The sequence below is a fragment of the Fonsecaea monophora genome (genome assembly GCF_001642475.1).
Source record: "Fonsecaea monophora strain CBS 269.37 chromosome Unknown Scaff10, whole genome shotgun sequence".
NCBI classification, from domain to species: Eukaryota; Fungi; Ascomycota; class Eurotiomycetes; order Chaetothyriales; family Herpotrichiellaceae; genus Fonsecaea; species Fonsecaea monophora.
In genome coordinates, this window is record NW_019173941.1 from 65,726 (window position 1) to 87,268 (window position 21,543).

The window sequence follows — 21,543 nt, forward strand, 5'->3', positions numbered from 1 at the left end:
CCCATGTCAAGGAGACCGTATGGACTGGTACGCGAGGTTCCCGCACGGCTGTCAACACACTCTTGGAAATGGGTTTCTGGCAGCGGATGACATCCTCCTGTCTTTATATACAAGTGTATTATTATCAATTATCTGGCAAGACGACAATCCCTCCCAGGCCATGGAAATCTTACAAGGCTGTCTGTCGAAAATTTCCTCTCCCAATGTCCATGTCCTCAAAAAGTATCTCTGTTTTTACTGATTGCAGATCGTCAAACCGAAGCCCCAATCTTGTGCTTGGGCAAAATAGCAAATACAGTCCCCAACACCGCCAGGGTGATACAAACCACCAACAAGATCCAGTCGAGGATCTTCTCGGCCAGCCCAATCTCCTTGCCCTCGGAGCTAAAAATAACCAGATAAAAGCTGACGGGCAGGATGATGCAGATGGTAAAACACAAAGCCGACCCCATAAGAGCCATGATGCTGTCAAAATCGGGAAAACCAACGGCGATGCCAAGTTGGATAATGTTGGCCAATATACCAATGAGGCCTCGGGCGGCGCGGTGTTTCAGCGACCGCTCACTGTATGCGCGCGCCTTGGGATCCATCTGGCGGAGGTCGATGTAGAGCTTTTTATTGAGCGTATCCATCACGGGCCGGTTTGAAAGCGGAATCTTGGTGATAGGGATGATGGCGATAAGAATGACGATGATGACGGATAGGACGTGAGGGTAGGCGGTCGAACGGAGGATGTTAGAGGTCACTTCATCGCGTACCTTGTCGCCGAACATGAGATACCCCAGCACAGCCATAGACAGGTCAAGGCCGAAGGTGAAGAAGTAGGTATACTTCAAAGCTCGTCCGTATTTATGTGGATGTCGCATGTCCTTATATATGGCCGGGAAGACGCTATGACCACCCCACGGTGCCATGAATAGACCCAGGCTGAGCGGAACAGTCCTCCAGTCTTCGGGGAACGCCCAGGTTTGAGCCACGTCCCTCAAAGAGCCAGGGGCATTGGGCTTGATGAGGCCATCTGCAAAGACAATAATGATGATGCCGAGACAGCAGAAGATGCCAATGACGCTGGTGACACTCAGGGTTCTGAAAGGAACAAAATTCAACGGTATGAGAGCAACAGCAATAATGACCTTCCACTCGATCACGGAGACACTAGGGATCAGAGAGTTCATACTGTCCGCAAACAGAATAATCAGGGCGACATTTGCAGCCGTCAACTCCAAGATGAACAAGGCCTCAACAAAGTGTCTGCCCCAAGTATCAAACGCCAAGTATGCGATGTCTCCGTACGTGGTTGAGCCCGTGTTTGAATCCAAGCACTTTGCCAGCAATCTAGCGGTGTATGAGGTGCCGATGGCAGCAAGAGTCAAGAAGGAGAGACCGATCACCCATCCGGAGTACCTGATACCCAGTGGCAGGGCCAGGATGCCAACTCCAATCAACACATTCGTGGAGTTGAAGACGGTCATAGGAACGGTTGACTCGCCGACTATTCGCTCCATGACTTCTCCATCGGGGAGGACTTCCCGTTCAATGTGTCGTTGAGGTTCTTCCTTCAATGCTTCTGGCTCCTGCAGTGCTCTCCTGCTGGCTTCTTCCTGCTCCATTATAAGGATGGTCGCTCGTTGCCGAGCAGTAGCTGTCAACTTGGAAGAGATACTTCCATAGCTTGTGCCCAGCTCATTCGGCAGTAACGAGCCCGGGACGAGAGAGCTTGTCGTGGATTTGAGGGTTTGCCTGCTTTCAGTAGGCAAGAGAGCAGACTCTTCTGTCGGCTCTTGGTTGCCTGGCGCCCGTTCATCCTGTAGGGCTGACTCGTTTTCGGCACCAAAATCATAATTTTGCAGCTGCTGTCTCAGAAGTGACCTATTGGCCGCCGCCGTACTCTGTTCAGGTGCACCTGGAGCTGCCTCTTGATCGGTTTCCGAGAAGCTGATCGAGTTCCTCCGCACCGGCGTGATTTCGCGAAACCCTGCAGCTCTTTGGAACGACTTTGCAAAATTGTCGATACTATTGGGTCCACCCATCTGCATGAACTGGTCAATTCTCTTGCCAAACGATGATCTGCGTCGCAATCCTCTATGCTCTTGGCTCTCCGATGGGAAACGGTGTGCTGCTGGAGTAGACGAGGAGAGATTGTTCTGCTGCTCGTCTTCAGGCACAGACTCGAGGGAACCGAAGGACGACGCACGACCACGCTCGTATGCATCCCAACTTGTGGGAGCCTGTCTAGGTTTCGAGCTCATGGCGAGCAGAGGGCAGAGGGTAAAGATTCAGAGGTGTAGGAATGACGTTAGGAATCTGGGTTCACAATCTGTCGTGTCAAATCATGTCTCGTAAAGCTCTTGAGATACACAGTAAACAGACACAACAATCCACGAAACCTCCTGGGCTTAGGCGGACAATAATACCGAGTACAAGCAGTTCTTCAACGAAGAGAAATTCGGGACCAGAGGAGAGAAAGAATTCTTCAGATTCTGAAGGATAGGCAATCTACTCCAAATCATGAGCTAGTGGTAGATCATAGAAACATTCATTCTTAACCGACGATAACCAGCAGCGGCGAAACCCAAGGAAGCTGTTTCTTGATAGCCAGTGGGCAAAGTGGAGCGGAATCGCAGTTTGGTGGCGGCGGGGGAAGTTTCTGCTTGATAACGGTAAAGGGAGATTCACGTGACTCATCCATGACTGGACATGACTCGCTGCGCTTGGAACACACTACCGAACCAAACAATTGCAGGCCAGGCGGGCCCGCTTTAACCATAATCATAGGTGGGCAGCACCACTATTCCAGTGCCTAAACTACTGACTGCCAGCACAGCACCGCCTAGCCAGCCAGCCCACCCACTCCCACTGGACGACCACTCGTCTCAAAAGTATTGACATTATTTCAACGCCACCCTTGGTTTTCTCGCTCGACATAGACTCAGATTTCAAAACACTCCTTCGCCTGCTTCTCCCTTTTGCTTACTTTCTACCATTGTGCACCGTTTCCCACCACCAGCAGGCACGTCTCTGCTCGGCCTCCGCCCGCAAAAATGAGCGCACCTCAGCAAAACGAAGCGGAAAAGAATATCGAGATCTGGAAGGTCAAGAAACTTATCAAACGCCTCGAAGCGGCCAGGGGCAATGGCACCTCAATGATCTCTCTCATTATCCGTGAGTCGGCACCCCTAATGACTGTACATCTTCTGGCTCACCACTGACTCGTCCACAGCACCCAAGGATCAAGTCTCTCGCGCTGCCAAAATGTTGGCTGAAGAATTCGGCACTGCCTCCAACATCAAGTCTCGCGTCAACCGTCTCTCGGTCCTCTCCGCTATCACTTCCACCCAACAGCGTCTGAAGTTGTATTCCAAGGTTCCTCCGAATGGCTTGGTGGTATACTGCGGTGAAATTATAACCTCGGAAGGAAAAGAAAGAAAGATCAACATAGATTTCGAGCCTTTCAAGCCCATCAACACCTCTCTCTACCTCTGCGACAACAAATTTCACACTGAGGCCCTAAGCGAACTCCTCGAGTCTGACCAGAAATTTGGCTTCATCGTCATGGACGGCAACGGCGCGCTCTTTGGGACTCTGAGCGGAAACACCCGAGAAGTCGTTCACAAATTTTCCGTCGATCTGCCCAAGAAGCACGGTCGAGGTGGTCAGTCTGCCCTACGTTTCGCCCGTCTCAGAGAAGAAAAGCGACACAATTATGTGCGAAAAGTCGCAGAGTTGGCTGTTCAGAACTTCATCACAAATGACAAGGTCAACGTTGCGGGCCTCGTCCTTGCCGGTTCCGCCGACTTCAAAAATGACTTGAATCAGTCCGACATGTTCGACGCACGTCTTCAAGCAAAAGTCATCAAGGTAGTCGACGTGTCGTATGGTGGTGAAAATGGATTCAATCAAGCCATCGATCTCGCCTCCGAGACTCTTGGTAATGTCAAGTTCATTCAAGAGAAGAAATTGATTGGCAAGTATTTCGAGGAAATCAGTCAAGACAGCGGTCGCGTCTGCTACGGTGTCGAAGACACATTGAAAGCTCTCGAACTTGGTGCGGCCGAAACACTGATTGTTTACGAGAATTTGGACGTAACTCGCTGGGTTCTGAAGGCCTCGGACGGCTCAGAGAGGATTTTGCATACCACCAAGGCTCAAGAAGCCAATCGCGAACAATTCATGGACAAGGAGACCGGTCAAGAAATGGAAGTCGTTGACCAAAGCTCGTTTCTTGAATGGCTCGCCGAGAAATACAAGGACTTTGGCGCCACCCTAGAGTTCGTTTCGGATCGCTCCAGCGAGGGCAATCAATTCGTGAAGGGATTTGGTGGTATTGGCGCCATTTTGCGCTACAAGGTCAACTTTGAGCAGTTGATTGACGCTGATGACGAAGACGAATTCTATGATGATTGACAATTCAACGACCTCGCAGGAGAGCGCGAGGAGCATCCATCTCCAGGCCTTGTTCAACAACCACCCAAGTTTGTTGACGGCAGCTTGACGGCAGCTCCGCGCTCTCCTGAGCGTCCTCGCGACGCCCCAAAGTCCCAGCCGCAGCAAGCAGGGACGCATCTGGAAAGTGCTTACACCAACGGCAAGCCACAATTGATTCGACTAAACGGATTGGGCACCAAGGACAGTGCCTTCACGCGCGCTGAGCGAGCAATGAAGCCGCCAGCAAGGCAGACCCTCGACCTACGCCACGGTAAGGCATCATCTACAATCCACTAAGAGACTTCTTGACATCTGACTTGGGACCGATCACAGGACGTTCCAACCTTCGGAACATGGCCATGGTCTGAACTGGCCACGGCTTTCAGATCCCACAATCTTCGTCATCTTCTTCGACAGCCAGCGCAGTGGTCGTCAGTCCAACTGAGCCGCTGACACGAGAGGATCAGATCTGATATAAGCCCGACGTCACAATCAATGTCTCAGACAACCGCGTACACCGACAAATGAGCGAGCGTCCGACTTTACTCGCCGCACAGAAAGGAGAGTGTGGCACGCACCAGAGACGCAAGAAGCTCTCGCATCACTCCGAACGATGGAGTTGAATGCTTTGCGATATTGATTTTTTATGCGATTGAGCTGGTCATTCGTTGAACATCAAGCTCAACTTCTGTTTTGTCCTTACCGGAAGTTCGCTCTCAGGCTTCAATTTGCTGTGTCCGAGATTAACGAGTCGGTCTGTGTTCCTCGAAGGGATCACAGTCGATAACCCTGTAGCTCGAAACATCTTAACAGCAAATAGCAGCCGCGGGCCACACAAACTTTGTTCAGTGCAAACGAATTTTAGATAGTCACTCTTTCTTCGAGACCTGCTCACAAGGTTTTTGCATGCGATTCACTTCAGTCAGATCAAGTTGTACTCCGTCACTGTCAGGCTTTTGATTCGTCTTCTTGCTGATTCCTAGGTGATTGGTCTACAAATCTCCCTAGATATCTTAAAGTCTCGGTGAACTTGCCGAGCTCACTGAGCATCTTCATGAGGTTGGAGTTGCCATTCTTGTCCTCCTGTCCTCCCCGTGCGTCATCCCTAGCCAGTCCCACGTCCGCAACCGCACGATTGTGTTGATCTGGGTTTGCCTCCTCACACTCCACAAAGAACACATACTGCCAGGTCCGCGTCCTGCTTGGTCGGGTGTCAATGCTCGTCAGGTTGAACCCGTAGTGCTTGAACACGGCCAATGCATCGGCCAGACTGCCTGGTTTGGAATGTGGGATGGTGAATGATATCAGGGACTTGTATCTTGAATCGTCGACGTGGTTATGGGGCAAAAATAACGATGCGTGTAAATCTTCCGACTGCGTCTGGCGGTTGCGGTTGCGGACGACGAGAAATCTCGTAGTGTTCAACCCCGGCTCGTCCTCTATGTTCTCTGCTAAGCATAGTAGGTCATGCTTCTCACCAGCGATTTTTGGGCTGATTGAAGCGCTGATCCCATCTGTCACCGGAGTCTTGCTTTTCTGTTGGGATTCTCGAGCCACCAACTGAGCAGCGGCAGAGGTACTTCCCACATCAATGCGCTCCACAACGTTGGGAGGAAAATGCTTAGCCAAATAACGGTTACATTGGCCCCAGACTTGGGGATGCGTGTACAATGTTCGGATTGCACGTAACAAGTCCCCCTTGTGTTCGTCTGACAGTTCTAGAGACTGGGATGAAGTGGTGGCTGACCTTGAAGAAGGCGAGACAAACAAGCAATGGTGTACAGGGAGATAATATTCCGCGCAGACTTCCAAGTCAGGATAGAGCATTGGGGTATGGCCACACCGGGCTAATAAGTCAAAGACCGGAACGACAGAGCCATTGGTGCTGTTCTCGAAAGGGACGACCGCAAAATCGTAGCTTATAGTCTGTTCAGAAGCTTCTGTTGCTTGAATAGCCGAGAAAATGACAGGGAAGGAGGGGAGTGGATGTAGAGAGACAGTATGCCCAGACGACGATGACGCCCGAAAGACTTCAATGGCTGCTTGGTGGGAGAATGATGCCTCAGGTCCCAAGTAGGCAACATTGAGTGTGGTGGCGTGGTTGCTATCTGCCATGTTGGGCCTCCCAATTTCGCTTTTGCTTGCCTTGGACGGCAGTGCAGAGAGTAAAATTGTTTGTATGTGGTTTGCATTTCTTCATCTTGCACGTGACAAGTATATTTTGCACTTGAATCGGGTAATACGCTACAGTATCAATATTTTCACGTGATTATCCGGTAATGCACAGAGGACCGTTGACTCGCGATATGCTACTGTCACCGCTTCTCAGGTGTCGACGACAAAAACATCGATACACTTCTGATCCCCCACGCATCTCCATCACACCTAGGAAATGATCCCCTCACAACAGGCTGGAAAGAGTTGTGACTCTCCTCATTTTCAAATGTCTTTTGTTTCATGCCTCAGTTTCAATATGATACGACACTCCTGGTACCATCAAAGCACCATGCTCTCACTCGATCACCGCTCTCCCTGGAAAGGTAGGACATAGGTATCCATTATTTGTGTCCTCGTGCAGAAGATCGCCGGTGTGAGGCACTGCTGGCACATCCATTTTGACAAGAACGCAATCTCAGTTCTCTCTCACCATCGCCGCTGCTCCCCTCCTCCGCTGTCTGGATACCACCTTCCTCGCAAATTCCACGGCCATCGAGCTTATCCTCCTGTCCTCGATGACCCCATTTTACTGCGACTAACATCAATATTATGCCTCATAAATCAGTTAGAAGAACTCTAGGTATTGAACCACCAGACCTCTACAGAGAACACTGGCATCCGGATCGCAAGAACATTGAGCGCGAGAAATGCAAAGTGTTCCGCAAAGAGCAGAAACTCCTGATCTGCGAGCTTCAGGACGATCTGCCGTCCTCGTCGTCTTATACAACAACCACCTTGTCGTCCTCCTCTCCTAGAAAATGGTCCTCTTTCTCTCCCATCCGGCGGTTGTTCAAGAGGAGCAAACGCCACCGCAGAAGCCAAGCCACATCCCAAGGGGACCGCTCCCGATCCAATATGACTCCGCGGTACAAAATTGTCGGCAAGATCTACCCGTCAGACAAGTCGACTGGAGTCTTCAAAAGCGTGCCCGCTGGCTTGTTAGCTCTCGAGCCCGTCTCCTCATGTCATCCTGAGTTGATCCATGACGTACGACACTACCTTCGACAGCGTCCTCATAGACAAGACTGGACGATCAAGGGTGCCTTGCCAAAATCTGGACAAACGCCTTCGACCGCTGTCGGAACTGAAAAGGGCCTATCATGGCGGTCGCCAGAGCTCGCAAACCGCGGCTGCTCCACGTCTCCGGCGAGTCGGCCACCCGATTCCCGCGGTCAGCGTCGCTTCGTTCTCCTTGAGCGCCGCGTCAGATGTAATTGCGAGGAGTCATTCCATCCGCGTCACCGTCTTCGAGTCTTCTACAAGCTAGGATACGTACCAGATCCACAGAAGGCGGCCGAGGCGAAAAGGAAGGCTGAAAGGATTGAGAGGCAGAGGGCTCGTACGACGATCGCTCTGAGCACTACCACCATCGCTTGCGGAGCGGGAGCCGTAATAGCGGCTGGTACTTGAGAATAACAACATATCCGCAGTCGTTTTTCCTATCATGGGCCATGTACAAGAGCCCCGATAGAGTACGCAGACCATGCTCGTCTCGCGATAGGTAGCCTTGATTCTATTATCCTATTCTACCATCTCTTCTAGTCCAGGACCATATGCTCTCTCTTCCTCCCAACCCCACGCGCTCGAACAATTGCTCACCGAATACAAATACAACAGAGCTCAGGCTGTTGGGTCATCGAGGCGGCGCAGGAAAATCTAGTTTTCCATCAACCATGGGTTGTCTCCGATGTAAGTGTTCCCTCATCACAACGGAGCAGTCTCCCTCTTCAACCACCTTGTGGTTCTCTCGTCCTTTTCAAAAAACCCACTGGTCTTCTCCCACACTTCCTGATGATATTCGTTCAACCAGAGCTTCTCCTCCGAATCCAGAAGACTGGGATCAATCAATTTCCTACACATGGGGACCAGAGTGACATGCTCAAACCCGATCCAGGGCTTGTCTCCGAACTTGTGGTTCGTCTTGGCCTCGCGGGCCATCATCATATTCTCGATCCGAATGCCGAAGTTGCCGTCTTCGTAGTAGCCTGGTTCGTTGGAGATGACGTTGCCGATGCTGAGTGAGACTTCCGAGTATGCGGCTCGCGTGCCAATGCCGATGGGGCCTTCGTGGACATTAAGGAAAGAACCCACACCGTGGCCGGTGCCGTGGCGGTAGTCGAGGCCCTCGCGCCAGAGATGTTGGCGAGCGAACACGTCGATGGCGAATCCTGTGGTGCCTTTGGGAAAGACTGCTCGGTCCAAAGCTATGACGCCCTTGAGCACCAACGTGTATGCCTTGATTTCCATATCGCTGGGGGTTCCGAAATGTAATGTCCTCGTGGTGTCGGTGGTCCCGTCGAGGTATTGGGCTCCGGAATCACACAAATAGACGGCATTCACGTCAAGTGTCGAGCAATTGCCCCTCTCGGGTGAGTAGTGTATCACGGCTGCGTTCGGCCCCGTTGATGAAATAGTGTCAAAGGATAATCCGACGAAATGCTCGCCCTTTGCCCTGATTGCTTCGAGTTTATCTGCTGCCTGTACTTCATCGAGCCACGATCCACTCTGTAGCTCTGCTTCTAGCCAGGCGAAATATTCAATCAGCGCAGCACCATCACGAATGTGGCATTGCCGCATGCCCTCTAGTTCGGTGGAATTCTTGATGGCTTTCGCATCAGCAAGAGGACTTCGAGACTCTTCGACCTTGTCTTCTCCCCCTAAGCCGAGATAGAGCGCCCAAGACGATTTGTTCGACAGCAGAAGCTTGCTGGAGCGGGGTTTCGCAACTCCGTTAGCTTCAATCTCATTTACTGCGGTTTCGGCAATGCCCATGAGATCGCCAAAGAGGTCATCGTAAGGTTTGATTTGGACCGTCCCATCGAGGTGTTCTCGCACTTCGTTGTCTAGCTTGGCCGAATCGATATACAGCGTAGCCGAACTCGGTGTAACCGTTGCATATGAAAAGAACACAGGGTTATACGGGATATCACTGCCACGGAGGTTGAAAAGCCAGGCGACCTCATCAAGCATTGATACGACCATTCCCACTGCCTTCTTCTTCTTCAACTCTTTGCGGAGCTCATCGAGTTTCTGTTCGTAAGGCTTGCCTGCGTATTTGTCAGAGAGAACAATAACCTTCTCTGCCGGCCTAGGCGGCCTGTCTGTCCAAATCTTATCGACCAGGTTCTGCGAAACTCCGACCAGGGTTGCATGTGACTTCTTTTTCAGTGTTTCACTGAGTTTGCGAGCATCAATGGCTGTAATCACGGTAGGGTCGACGCCGACAGTTTTGCCGCCTTGTGCCTGCTCTGTAGTCCTAATCTCAGCTCAGTCTTGCACATATAAACGCTCAAAGGGTTCGCACCATTCCTGCCAGGTTGGGACATCTTCCATGCCCTGCTTCAACAGCAGCCAGTTTTCATCGAGCTGCTTGGAAGCTTGATTGAAATAGCGCCCGTCCGTCGATAGGGCAGCTTTCTCAAGTGTAATGACAGCCGTGCCCGCGGATCCAGTGAAGCCAGAGATGTAGGCCCTCCTCGCATCGCACGGTGCAATGTATTCCGACTGGTGACTGTCCTCCGAGGGGACGATGTAGATATCAAGTTCATGCTTCCGCATCAATTCTCGCAGCTGCGACAGACGCTTCGTGGTATCCACCTTTTCCATATCGACGCTTCTTTGCGATCTTGAGAAGGAGAAGGACCGAACAGATTGTGAGGGGGTGAGGGTTGCGGTAGGTATTTGCGGTCGAGGCGACGTGGTACGCAGCAAAGACGAGAGACGGAGGAACGGCCAGCGCATTTGAAAAGAAGGCACTATGAGAAGAGGACCATTCACACTGAGCTATCTCAAAACCAGTCTTTATGCCATGTCACGCGTATCAACTTGATTCGTGCCATGGCACGCATTGGCTTATGCCCAACTAGGCAAGCGTGCCGAATATCTTTTACCGACGAGGCTGCAGCCTCGTGATAGCCTGCGACTTTCTTGTGCCTGAACCTCGTCCCATCCGCCTTTTCACAAGGCTTTGCCCGTATGTCACTTTCAACTTGCTCAACCACTTGCTTGACACTTGAGAGAGACCAGACGCACATTCGCAGCGTAATGTCTGTTTTTACGCATTTTTAAAGGTTCTTTGTGCCTGCTTGGGTTATACGGCAATCACTGGACACATTGCGAATGTCCGAGCAGGACCTCGACTAGTTCAGGCATCAATCTCTCGTGTGGGCATTTGATTCTCTAGGTTGGTCCATGCCTCGTATAGGCCATACCTTCCACGCTTGATGCTGTTACGGCACATTACAGTTTTCTGGCGCACTAGTAGGGCGGCAAACGCAGCTTGACCACTTGGAAATTGTTCTCCTGCGCTTGCAGCAGGATGTACTATTTGCTGCCGCGTTGCACATATCATGGAGCAGTTGATAAGGGAACTTTATCAACCTACTAATCAACCGTCACCAGCGCGCATCAATGAAATCCAGAAACAAATTCAGAGACTTCAACGAGAAAAGTCAGCATGGCAACTTGCTCTGGACCTTCTTCATCATGGAGAAGCCACCATACGATTCTATGGTGCCTTGACCCTGACCATCAAAATCAATGCTGACTGGTAAGAGACCAAGAATACATTCCCCTTCCTTGCACAATCCGCTAAAGCGATTTTCAGGGACCAGGATGGCTTGGACAAGGATGAGCACATGAGAAAGTACCTGCTTGAAGCGCTAGTACGAAATTACATTCGCTTAGTGAATCTCTCAGATTCAAGCTTCGTCCTCCAGAAACTCGGTTCGACTCTTGTCACCTTTTTTGCAAGGCCAGATTCCGGCTGGAGGCTTCCATTCAGACAGGTGCTGGCCTCTTTCCTCCGCAGGGACTATGTCTCTGAAGATGCTCTGCCAGACATGGATCAAGTTCTGGAAGCTTGCGACGACTGCTCGAACAATGAGCTCAAGGGAGTCCTCCTAATCGCTACTATTATGGCGGAGGACTTGAACGGTCGCTCTTCCAGCACTCTGGACCAAGGAAAGCTCAACAATCTCGTGGGGGATAGTGCGCTAGACGTATGGCTCCTCCTGAGGTATTGCGTCAAGCGTGCAATCGATCAGCAGCTGGCAGAAGCACCGCCAGAGCAAGCAATACCAATCCGATCGGAAGACATGGTCCAGCAGGTAATGAAAGCCATACCGTACTGGGTCAGCATGATCAAATATGCAGAGACTAGCCAGGCGCGACGAAGTGAAAGCATCGCCAGAGAATGCATCGCGACAATAGTCAACTATCTCGACGATGAATTCTACACAGGCTCGGTGCTCCAAATGCTCATCTCCTTGGAGAACTCTTCAGGCAAACTCCTTCGACAGGCGCTGCCGAACTTCCCAGCCAGTATTGCCAGTTATCCCAAGGCAAGAGAAATGGTCGATCTTCTTCTTCAGGGGGACTTTACTGCCGACGCAGTTCTTTATGTTGATCTTCTCGAGTCAATCATGAGTCGCATCGACATCACCAAACCTGATTTCCTGCACGATCATCAGTACAGGATGGTGATCCGAACTTTCCAGCAGCTTCTCTCCTGCGAAGGGGTCGCTGTCATTGAGGATCCAGTATGCCAAATCGTCTTAGAGAGGATCACCGAAATTATGGAGGGATATGCTGACTGGGGGGATGTGACCGAACCAACCCAGGCGTTGCTCAAGGGGTTGGCGGCGAATGCATGCGAAGCCTGCCTCCTTAAGATCAGAATTCCGGTCGAGGAGATGTCCAGCGAGACCCAAACTTGGGATGCTGATGACCGAGCGAAATTTCAAGACTTTCGTTACGACGTGCAGGACTTTTTCCTCTCGGCTTACATGGTTCTCGGGAATGCATTAGTTGGGGAAATCGTCAAGAGCATTCTTGTGCAAGCTACACCTCCGGATTGGAGCACCTTTGAGGCCGGCACGTTCAGTCTGATGGCATTCTCCGACACCATGTCAGCCAACCCAGACACGTACGATGTCCTCATCACTACAGTCATGGGGAGTCCGGCATGGAGCTATCTCCTCCAGTCCGCCAACAATGTTCCAGATCGGGCGGTGCAGACTGCTATCAGATTCATCGCAGAAAATGTGGGATACTTCCAACGGCATCCCGACAAACTGGTTGCTATACTCAACTTTCTCTTCTCTTCGTTGCACTTGCAGGCGTCAACGTCTGCTGCCTCACGGGCCATATACAGCCTGTGCGACTCCCACCGACGAATGCTCAGTGAAGGACTACCTCAGTTTATGGAATCGTTGACCTCGATAGGAGACATCGGCGAGACGGAGCGACATCGCATATACGGGGCCGTCGCGGCCCTCATCCAAGCATTGGAAACCGAAGAAGCCAAAGTTGAGCCACTGTCACGTCTCCTTGCGCCCATTGGTCATGCACTGGCTACCCTGGATGGCAAGGATGGCGATGATGCCGACGTCTTGAGAGGCTGTGTTGACATTATGCAGACTCTGGCCTCAATCGGCAAAGGCCTGCGTTCTCCGGCCGATGTACCCGTGGACTTGGAAGCTTCGAGCCCGTGTTCTTCAGATTTTTGGACAAGCCGTCATGGTAGCATCGTTCAGCAGAGTGTACTCGCCATGTACCAGGCAACTCTACAGAGAGCCCGACCATACAGTGACAACGTATTTGTAGACGCCTGCTGCGACTTCATCAAATCCGGATTCACCGAGGAGCATCCGTCACCCTTCAAGGTTACCGATCCGACCGGACTCGAGCTGGTCAAGCAGTTCATCACTCTCGATAACCCAAGCATCGACAACACAATGGCTTGTGCGTCTAGTTTCCTGGCTTCTGTGTCACCGCAACATCTTCCCACCAGCGTCAGCGGTCTCTTGTATGCAGTCATTCCCATTCAGCAGCACCTTCTGTCGACATACCAGACAACAAAGCAACTCCCAGATAGCGATTTCCCATCCAGTTCGCTGGAGTTCTTGGGCCGCTTGCTCAACAAGTGGGGTGCAATGTGGTTTGCCATGCAAGACAGTCAAGATACAGCAGCCGTGTCCATGGAAATGGGCTTGATTGTCATGGCAGACGCTGACACGCTCCCGCGTCGACTAGCAGCTGGATTCTTTACAGCTCTTGCAGAGGTCAGTGGGCCGGACAACGGGTTAGAGAGCGAGGTGAGTGCACGGCTCAAAGGGGTGCTTCAAATCTACGGGCCGCGAATTCTCTCACTTGTGCTCCACCTTTTGGGAGGAGAATGTGCGCGTTCGGAGATCGACAGCCTGACCGAAACCCTCAAGAAATTCGTGCAGAAACAGTTCATGTTGAGTAAAGCTGTGCTCAGAGAAGCGATCAAGCAGGAGTCCAAGGTTATGAGCGACAAAGCCCTCAGCGCCACCACGCCAGAACAACGCAACCGCTTTGTGGCGCAGGTGGAAACACTACGAGGTGCCAGGAAAACGAACGATATTGTAAAGGACTTTTGGATCGCGTGTAGGGGTAGTGGATTTGGCTATATTGCCTGATTGTAGGTGCTGCGGGTGAACGAGGAGTAGAATCAAAAGATAGAAAGAATACGAGACACTGAGATATCCAACAAGGGGGTTATGAAGGAGTATAGAGTAACAGAGAATATCTCATAGGAGTTGCTGGTAAATGTGATGGATGTGGCCCCCATTGGAAGAACGAGGAGAGGAGTTCTTGATGAGGTGCCTGCGTCTCCAATTCTCATACAAGTCGCGATTCATCTTACACTTTCCGTTACACGCTCAACCTCATCGTTGACCATGTTTTAAAACTTGGGCCTGTGCAGGCCAAATGCCTCTTTCCCTTTGCATCTGATCAAAGATGCGACTCTCCTGTCCTGAGCTCTGTAATTTCCGCCACTATGAGCGGTAATAATCCTTATGCCGTCAACGCCGGGTATGGGGGACTTCGCCAGTCCAACGACTCCAACCCATACGCCCCTACAAACGCTTCCAATTCTGTCTCCGGCAGTCGCTACGCGGATCCATATCTCAATGCACAGAATAACGGTTCCTCTCCCTCCGTCAACAGTTTTGGTTCTCAAGAGCGCCGGCGTAGATCAAACCCATATGACCAGCGCGACCGAGATTCGCCGAGTTCACTGCACTCAACGCTGTCAGGTCAGGGGGGAGGAGCAGCAGCAGGAGGAGGGGGATATGGGGGAATGCCGCGTGCAAGATTCGGAGACGGGCCTGCTCCTTCGAGGAATGAATATGACCATGGAAGAGTAAGGGATACGCGCGAGCACGAGCAGAGGCAGCCAACCCCATCGTTCCGGGAGAGGGAGAGAGCGTACAATGAGGGCCAGAGAGCATACAATGAGAGTCGGAGTCGAGATGGCAGAGAGATGCGAGGACAGATGCCTCCTCCGTCCAACATTCCCTCGAGACCGAGTCAATCCACCCTAAACCAACAGGCGCCCACCAACGGTTACACTGCTCCCCAGAACTACCCTCCTCCAGACACGGCCAACCGACATTACTCTCCGCGACGTCCACCAAAGAGCATGGACGAAATTTTGCGGCACATACAGTCCAATTGGAAGGATATGGAGGGTGACGAATGCGTCCCCGTGAAGATGGCTCTTCGGCTCATGGACCCCAGTTCGTTGGGCCTTGCCGACAAAGAGGGGGACTTTGCCAACACACACGTCGACCTACAGAAGTGTTTAAAGTCTGTGGTCAACGAGCATTATGCCGACTTCAATAGCGCTGTGGGCACCTATCACAAAATCCAGAATGCCATCCGCGACAGTCAAAGTCGTGTGAGGCATTTGAAGCTCGGCTTGATGAACGTCAAGGACGGCATGCTGACTACTCGGCCGGAATTGAGGACGCTGGCCGAACAGAGCGGCGAGCTGGACGACATGCTCGTCACTCTCAGCAAAATCGAGTCCTTGAAGCTCATACCGGGAAAGCTGGAAGAGAAAATCAGTGAGAAGAAATTCCTCGGAGCTGTTGACATCTTGATGGACAGCCTCAAAAACATTACGAAAAGCGAGTTTGATGGAATTGGCGCCATCTCGGATCTTCGAAGCTATTTCAACAATCAAGAGAGTACCCTGTTGGATATTCTCATTGAGGAGTTGCATGATCATCTCTATCTCAGAAGTCCTTATTGTAAAGACCGGTGGAAGGGGAAGAAAGCCAACGGAGAAGACAGAGATCCAAAAGACAACATGATGGCCGTGGGCATCAATGCTTGGGATCGACCCTTCAGCCACTACCTGAACAACGTCGACCTCACGACACCCATGGTGGAAGATCCCACGAAGAATCCTGAAACCGATACTTTCTACTATATCCACATGATTATTGAATCGCTCAACAAACTGGGTCAACTCGGGGAGGCTGTTTCGAGAATTGAGCAGCGAATGCCAATCGAGTTGTACAAGGTCGCGGAGAAGACTAACCACGACATTGATGCCAAATATCCCAGTCATCTGAGAGCCCAGTTTAACAAAGCGAACCGAAAGACATACTCGTTGCAGGTGAATGATGGGAGAGCACAAGTGTTATCTGACTTTCTGTGGACCTTGTATTCCAAATTCGAAGCCATCGCTGAGAGCCATCGAGTGCTGCACGAGGTAATTGGAGGCATAGCAGTCAGGGAGAAGGCTAGCAAGCCGGACAAATATACCACGGGCTTCAAAGAGCTATGGAAATTGTATCAGATGGAGATGCGGTCGATCCTGCACGACTACCTAGCTACGGACGGCGATCACTTGACGTTGCGGTCTGGATTGGGCGGCACCGCCAACACCGACGTCTTTGCTCGACCTCAGCGGGACAGGAACAAGAAGATGTTCCGCCTGGCGGAGATGGACCAGAAATCTGAATCCATGAAAGCCGAAGAGGATGAATTGAACGAGATCCTCAAGAGCTCTGTACCGGGCCTCGTCAGCAAATCCCGGGGCAGGGATGGCCCAGATCTGATAACAGACCGCAGTGGACAGGACAGCTCGGTGGCGGCTCACAAGTTGTTGGTCGAGCCCGGCGTCTTCAACATGACCATCTTGTTACCTCCGTCCTTGACATTCCTCCAGCGCCTGAAGGATATTGTACCCTCGACAGCACATATCCCCATGAGCACATTGACCACGTTCCTCGACGACTTCCTCATCAATGTGTTCCATCCTCAGCTGGAAGAAGCAGTCACGGAGCTCTGTGCGCAAGCCATGATTGACCTGGAAGCCTTCTCCGAAGACACGCAGTGGACGAAGCATTCGCCGCATCCGATCTTCAAAGGCACAGTATCTTTCATGGCATTGATCCGCGCCTTTTCGGGGATGCTGAGCTCGATTCCTCAGGATCAAATATTCACCCAACTCCTCATTGACCAGCTTGTCACATACTATGACAAGTGTTATGGTTTCTACAAGGCTCTAGTGAGTCGTGTGGCGTCTTCGGACAACGACCAGAACGGCAGCACCACCTTGTCGACCAAAACCGCGGCGTCGCTTGCAGCATCGGGCGATGTCCATGATGTCGCACTGGAGCTGCTGAACTACGACAAATCGACCAACAAGAGCATGTCGCGACCCAGCATGATCGCCAAAGAGGTGCAGACTCTGCTTTCTACAACCAAGACCAACCCGCTCTCTGCCTACGACATTATCTCCGATCCCAAATCAGTTCATCAACTTTCTCTGCTCTACAACAGCATGCAATGGTTGGCCGCCGCGCTGGCGCAGATTCGACATGTCGAGAGCGGCACGCATATGGGGCTTTCACATGCAAGAAGCGGTTCACAAAACAGGAGCGTGCGGCGGTGGACATTGATCACCAGTCTACGAAGTGGTGGATCCAGCAAATCGCCCTCGTACCCTGGCGCTGTTGTGCCAGTTTTCCTGCCTCTCACACCCGAGACCGCCATCCCTTTCGACACGGTGGTGTCCTCCTTCCGCTCACTGGCACAGACATGCCTGCTGACCCTCCACATCGACGTCCGGTGTGGTATCATCCACCAACTATCGCGTACGTTACGCGGGCCTGACTATAATACAAGCCCGACCTCGCCTTCAGACAACCGAGACTCTGCAGGTGCTCCACCTCTCGATTCGGGACTCTATCCTTATGTCCTGCCTTCTCCACCGTCTTCGGCATCCCCGCTGATCCTCGAGCTCAACAATGATCTCATTGCTTTCGACTCCAATATCGCGTCCTTCTTGGGCACCCGAGAGAGGAATTTCATCCTCAGGGGGCTTTCACAGCTGGTGGACCGCTATCTCGTGGCCGCTGCAGATGCGATCGGGGTCATGAATACAAACGGAGCAGAGAGAGTCAGGATCGATACCATGGTGGTGCAGCAGAATCTAAGAGCGATACTTGCGAACACGACGCATAAGCGACGAAGTTGGACCAACGACAACAAGGACCCGGCTGGTCTTGGTATCTCAGGCGCCGATGACACCGACGCAGATAACGACGACGGGCTGCTCACTTCGTCGAGTCGATACTTCGACCTCTTCCTCACCGGACCAGATTCGATCCTCCAATACGTCCGGGACTGCAAATCGCAGAAGAAGGATGTTGGGTACACATACGACGAGTTGCGTACACTGGTCGAGTTGTGTTTCAGCGCAAAGTTGAGGGGCGAAGACCGAGAGGAGGCCATCAGGGCGAGAAAGGGGTTACAGGATGCACTGCTAGAGCTGGGCGAGGGAATGTGGGACAGCTGAAAGCTTGCGTGAGAGGGTATGTCAATGTCGCCTTTGGAACGAGGCACTGCGGATTGCGGAAGAATTTGTTTTGGGATTTTCGAACATAGCCAGCCAGCCAGCCAGCCAGTCAGTCAGTCAGTCAATCAACCAGCCAGCCAGCCAAATTGGTAACTACCTAGGTACCCAAGTATACGGGGTATATTCTGACGGTATCATGTATCATTTACTCGCCAATTTGGTTGGTATGTATGTGTGTATGTCTATGTATGCAATGCATGTATGTCTATGTGTCTATCTATCTCTCTATCTATCCATTATGGGGTAGAAGTGAGCTTTACATAATACGTATGTATGTATGTATGTATGTATGTATGTATGTATGTATGTATGTATGTATGTATGTATGTATGTATATTTGTGTGTACTCCAATATATTCCAGTGTCTTATCTACATATTTTGCTATCCACTTCCTCTTTATCTGTGATTTATTTTCAGGGTCGTGATGAGTGAGGAACCCGTGTGTGCTTTCGTGCGCAGCTGTGCGTGCAAAGGCTGAAGAAGGAAAAGGAAGGAGAGAGAAGAAGGGTGTAAGACTACAGAGAGGTACCGAGGACAGTAAGCCAAGATCCATAATACATACCTACAGACATACATACATACCTTGGCACGTTTGGTAGGTAGGACACACACATGGGACCAGGTACTGTCCGTAAGCAGGCCAGGGAACAGATCTATTACAGACCTGTCTCCTATAATAGGAAGACAGCCCCTTACTTTACCTATCTATGCCTCGACAGTTGTAGTTTTAGCTAGAACTAATATCTGCTGCATCTCCCTTCTATTCGATCTCTTTTTCGTCTCCCTCGGTGCGTATGTGTCTTCCCTTTTCCAACTCTCGAAAGTGGAAATGACTCGAGCCTCTTTTATGTCGCCCCCTTCCCCATGCTCGTGAAGTTTGACTCTGCTTTTTCCTCCGTAAACTCCCCATCCTTTAGGAATTGTCTTGGTTTTTCCTTTCTGTCTTTTTCTTGTTTTTTGTTTTTGGACGTGTTTTTGTGATCCTCTCCTCTTGACGACCCCCTTTTTGCATTTACTCTCTCGTCCCTGCGCCCACGGCAGCCTTGATGTTCTTTCTCGTCTTGATGAGCATTCTCGATTCGGGCGCAAAGGAGGGGGGGGGGGGGGGGGGGTTTAAAAGGATGGATGTTCCGGCACTGGACGTCGAAAAATATCGCCCTTGCCTGTGGTATGACCATTTTGTCTTCTCTTGCACTTGTGCCACACTGCGCGTAGCACGCCAGAAGACTCCTTCGGTAACTCAAGTCCACGCAACCTAGTCAGCCTTGCCTTGTTTTTCAGATGGAAAAGTCGGTGGCCGTATTCCCATGCACGGACGCCAAGATCGAATGTGTGCTGAATTCCCATCACTTTTTGTATAGATCAAGTCACACTTGCGTCAAAAACTTTTATAGCTTTTGGACCTGTACTAGAATCGTAGACTGGCTTGTTCGAGATCGAGCAAAGAAATCAGGTTGAATGGTCGCCGCTGTAGAGAGGGACATGTTCGACTCGTCTGTGAATCCGAGACTGCTTGCTGCATCAGTACACTCATCAATCAATGTGAACACTTCTTAAGGTCAGGGTTAGGATGATGTATGCCTAACATCTTTCGATTGTGCAGAATGAACGGCCAACTTCATGCCATGAATAAGACCTGACGATGTCTTTGTTTGTTGGGTCAAACGGCTCTCCTTCGCAAAGATTTTGTCATCATCAGGCCCGAACGCTGATAAGCCAAGGCAGAATTGCTGGTACCGAGACAAGAAGCCCTGCTCGGGTTGCGTAAAGTATCCTCAAGACATCCTATCCTCCCCGGCCTCAAAATTGAAGAGTCTTTACATTGTGTGCCGAAGCCACTGTAGCATATTCACCTAGCAGGTTCACAACTCAAAACGGATGATGCGATGCCTTGTCTCGAGTCTTGCTTCATCAACCAATGCTTTTGACCATTCATTATGAGGCAATCACCATCCACTGCAAGATGCAACTGCGATTCTGTGCCTTTAAGGCTGGAAGACTGTTGACATTGAAAGCAGGGGGACCACTGTGTATTGCGTGCGAAGGAAAGGGACTTTGAGGGAAGGCTTTCCGCTATAAGGCAGTAAAGGAGGCTTCTGGCATCGCTCGAGCCTGCTCAGAGGCCATCGCGGAGAAAAGACACAGAGACATTGTATCTGGCGGTAATGTTGCATGAGGTATATCGTGCTGGAGAAATCGGAGAGGCGGCTGCGTTCAACTGATGTAGAGCATTCGCACTGAAACCAGTCAATGCGATCGGGGAAGATGCAACAGCACCAGCATCCATTCTGGGAACCATTATCCTCAAACAATACCCCGAAGCTCGAGTTTCCTGAGAGGACGGGACTCTGTTCCGGCTTGGACAAAGAGAGGCTGACCAGTGGAGCACACTTGTGTCTTCCTCCTGCGGCAAATGCCACCGGGATAAAACTTCCGGGCGAGTTCTGGTGAGATCCTAGGAAATGCCAACTCTTGATCTTCAAAATAGAGGCCAATCCGAACCCAATTATCGGGGCTTGTCCTCCATGTTTCAATTTCAGGGCGACAGTTTACCACGGTTGGTGATTCGATTGTTTGCGGGCTTGTGGGGGATCTATGCGTCCACAGCCCAGCAAAAGACGTCTACTTGGTCACCGTCTTGTGTACAGTGACCACTCTTGCCCAGTGGTTTGGATCTAGAGGTATCGACCCCTGTAGTTTCGCCCCAAGGGGAAGAGCCACTCACCGAAAGTCATCAATGCTGTCGATGTGCCAGAGTGTGGTAAGAATGGGATCAAACGCTATCCAGCCACCATCCAGCCCCAGTCGTATGTAGACGAGGCCTAGTTGCAAGGAAGTGTGGCTTAACCTTACGCTAGGATCCAACCAGCATCAGGTTTTCTCTAACATAACGAATTGAAGGGGTCGGGAGTTGCTTCTCCTCAACGAATAATTGGAGAAAGATTGCCATGGCTCCCGGATCGCAGATACATGTCCACGCAAATTCTAGTAGTGGGCGACTAGCAGGGGGCTAGGACCAGGGCTTTTTGCCCTTTTGCTTGCAAAAAGATTTTCGGGCAGATTGTGGAGGCCGATCAGGGTCGAAGGCAAAGAGAACATGGTGGAAGAGGCACCGTAGCGGTGCGTCCAAGTACTGGTACTCATTGACGATTCCATTAGGGAGGCCGCCACTTGTGTGTCGAGCCGATTGGACAGATCCATCTTAGCAGGGCGA

General features: G+C 51.3%; 7 protein-coding genes across 7 annotated transcripts; 4 read left to right on the plus strand and 3 right to left on the minus strand.

Annotated features, from left to right (window-relative positions):
• Positions 1-251: 251 nt before the first annotated feature.
• AYO21_02285 (hypothetical protein) lies at positions 252-2,249 on the minus strand (the record flags this gene model as incomplete). Its single annotated transcript, XM_022652264.1, has 1 exon — positions 252-2,249. The coding sequence occupies one exon, from the start codon at positions 2,247-2,249 to the stop codon at positions 252-254; it is 1,998 nt and encodes a 665-aa protein (XP_022515300.1).
• Positions 2,250-3,041: 792 nt separating this feature from the next.
• AYO21_02286 (eukaryotic peptide chain release factor subunit 1) lies at positions 3,042-4,404 on the plus strand (the record flags this gene model as incomplete). The annotated part of the gene is made up of 2 exons (XM_022652265.1): positions 3,042-3,162; positions 3,221-4,404. The coding sequence occupies 2 exons, from the start codon at positions 3,042-3,044 to the stop codon at positions 4,402-4,404; spliced, it is 1,305 nt and encodes a 434-aa protein (XP_022515301.1).
• Positions 4,405-5,373: 969 nt separating this feature from the next.
• AYO21_02287 (hypothetical protein) lies at positions 5,374-6,540 on the minus strand (the record flags this gene model as incomplete). The annotated part of the gene is made up of 1 exon (XM_022652266.1): positions 5,374-6,540. The coding sequence occupies one exon, from the start codon at positions 6,538-6,540 to the stop codon at positions 5,374-5,376; it is 1,167 nt and encodes a 388-aa protein (XP_022515302.1).
• Positions 6,541-7,191: 651 nt separating this feature from the next.
• AYO21_02288 (hypothetical protein) lies at positions 7,192-7,909 on the plus strand (the record flags this gene model as incomplete). Its single annotated transcript, XM_022652267.1, has 2 exons — positions 7,192-7,580; positions 7,651-7,909. 2 exons carry the CDS (start codon positions 7,192-7,194, stop codon positions 7,907-7,909), a joined length of 648 nt encoding a protein of 215 aa, XP_022515303.1.
• Positions 7,910-8,346: 437 nt separating this feature from the next.
• AYO21_02289 (hypothetical protein) lies at positions 8,347-10,248 on the minus strand (the record flags this gene model as incomplete). Its single annotated transcript, XM_022652268.1, has 2 exons — positions 8,347-9,898; positions 9,947-10,248. 2 exons carry the CDS (start codon positions 10,246-10,248, stop codon positions 8,347-8,349), a joined length of 1,854 nt encoding a protein of 617 aa, XP_022515304.1.
• Positions 10,249-10,991: 743 nt separating this feature from the next.
• On the plus strand, positions 10,992-14,087 carry AYO21_02290 (hypothetical protein; the record flags this gene model as incomplete). The annotated part of the gene is made up of 2 exons (XM_022652269.1): positions 10,992-11,191; positions 11,249-14,087. The coding sequence occupies 2 exons, from the start codon at positions 10,992-10,994 to the stop codon at positions 14,085-14,087; spliced, it is 3,039 nt and encodes a 1,012-aa protein (XP_022515305.1).
• Positions 14,088-14,449: 362 nt separating this feature from the next.
• AYO21_02291 (hypothetical protein) lies at positions 14,450-18,268 on the plus strand (the record flags this gene model as incomplete). The annotated part of the gene is made up of 1 exon (XM_022652270.1): positions 14,450-18,268. The coding sequence occupies one exon, from the start codon at positions 14,450-14,452 to the stop codon at positions 18,266-18,268; it is 3,819 nt and encodes a 1,272-aa protein (XP_022515306.1).
• Between the last annotated feature and the right edge of the window lie 3,275 nt (positions 18,269-21,543).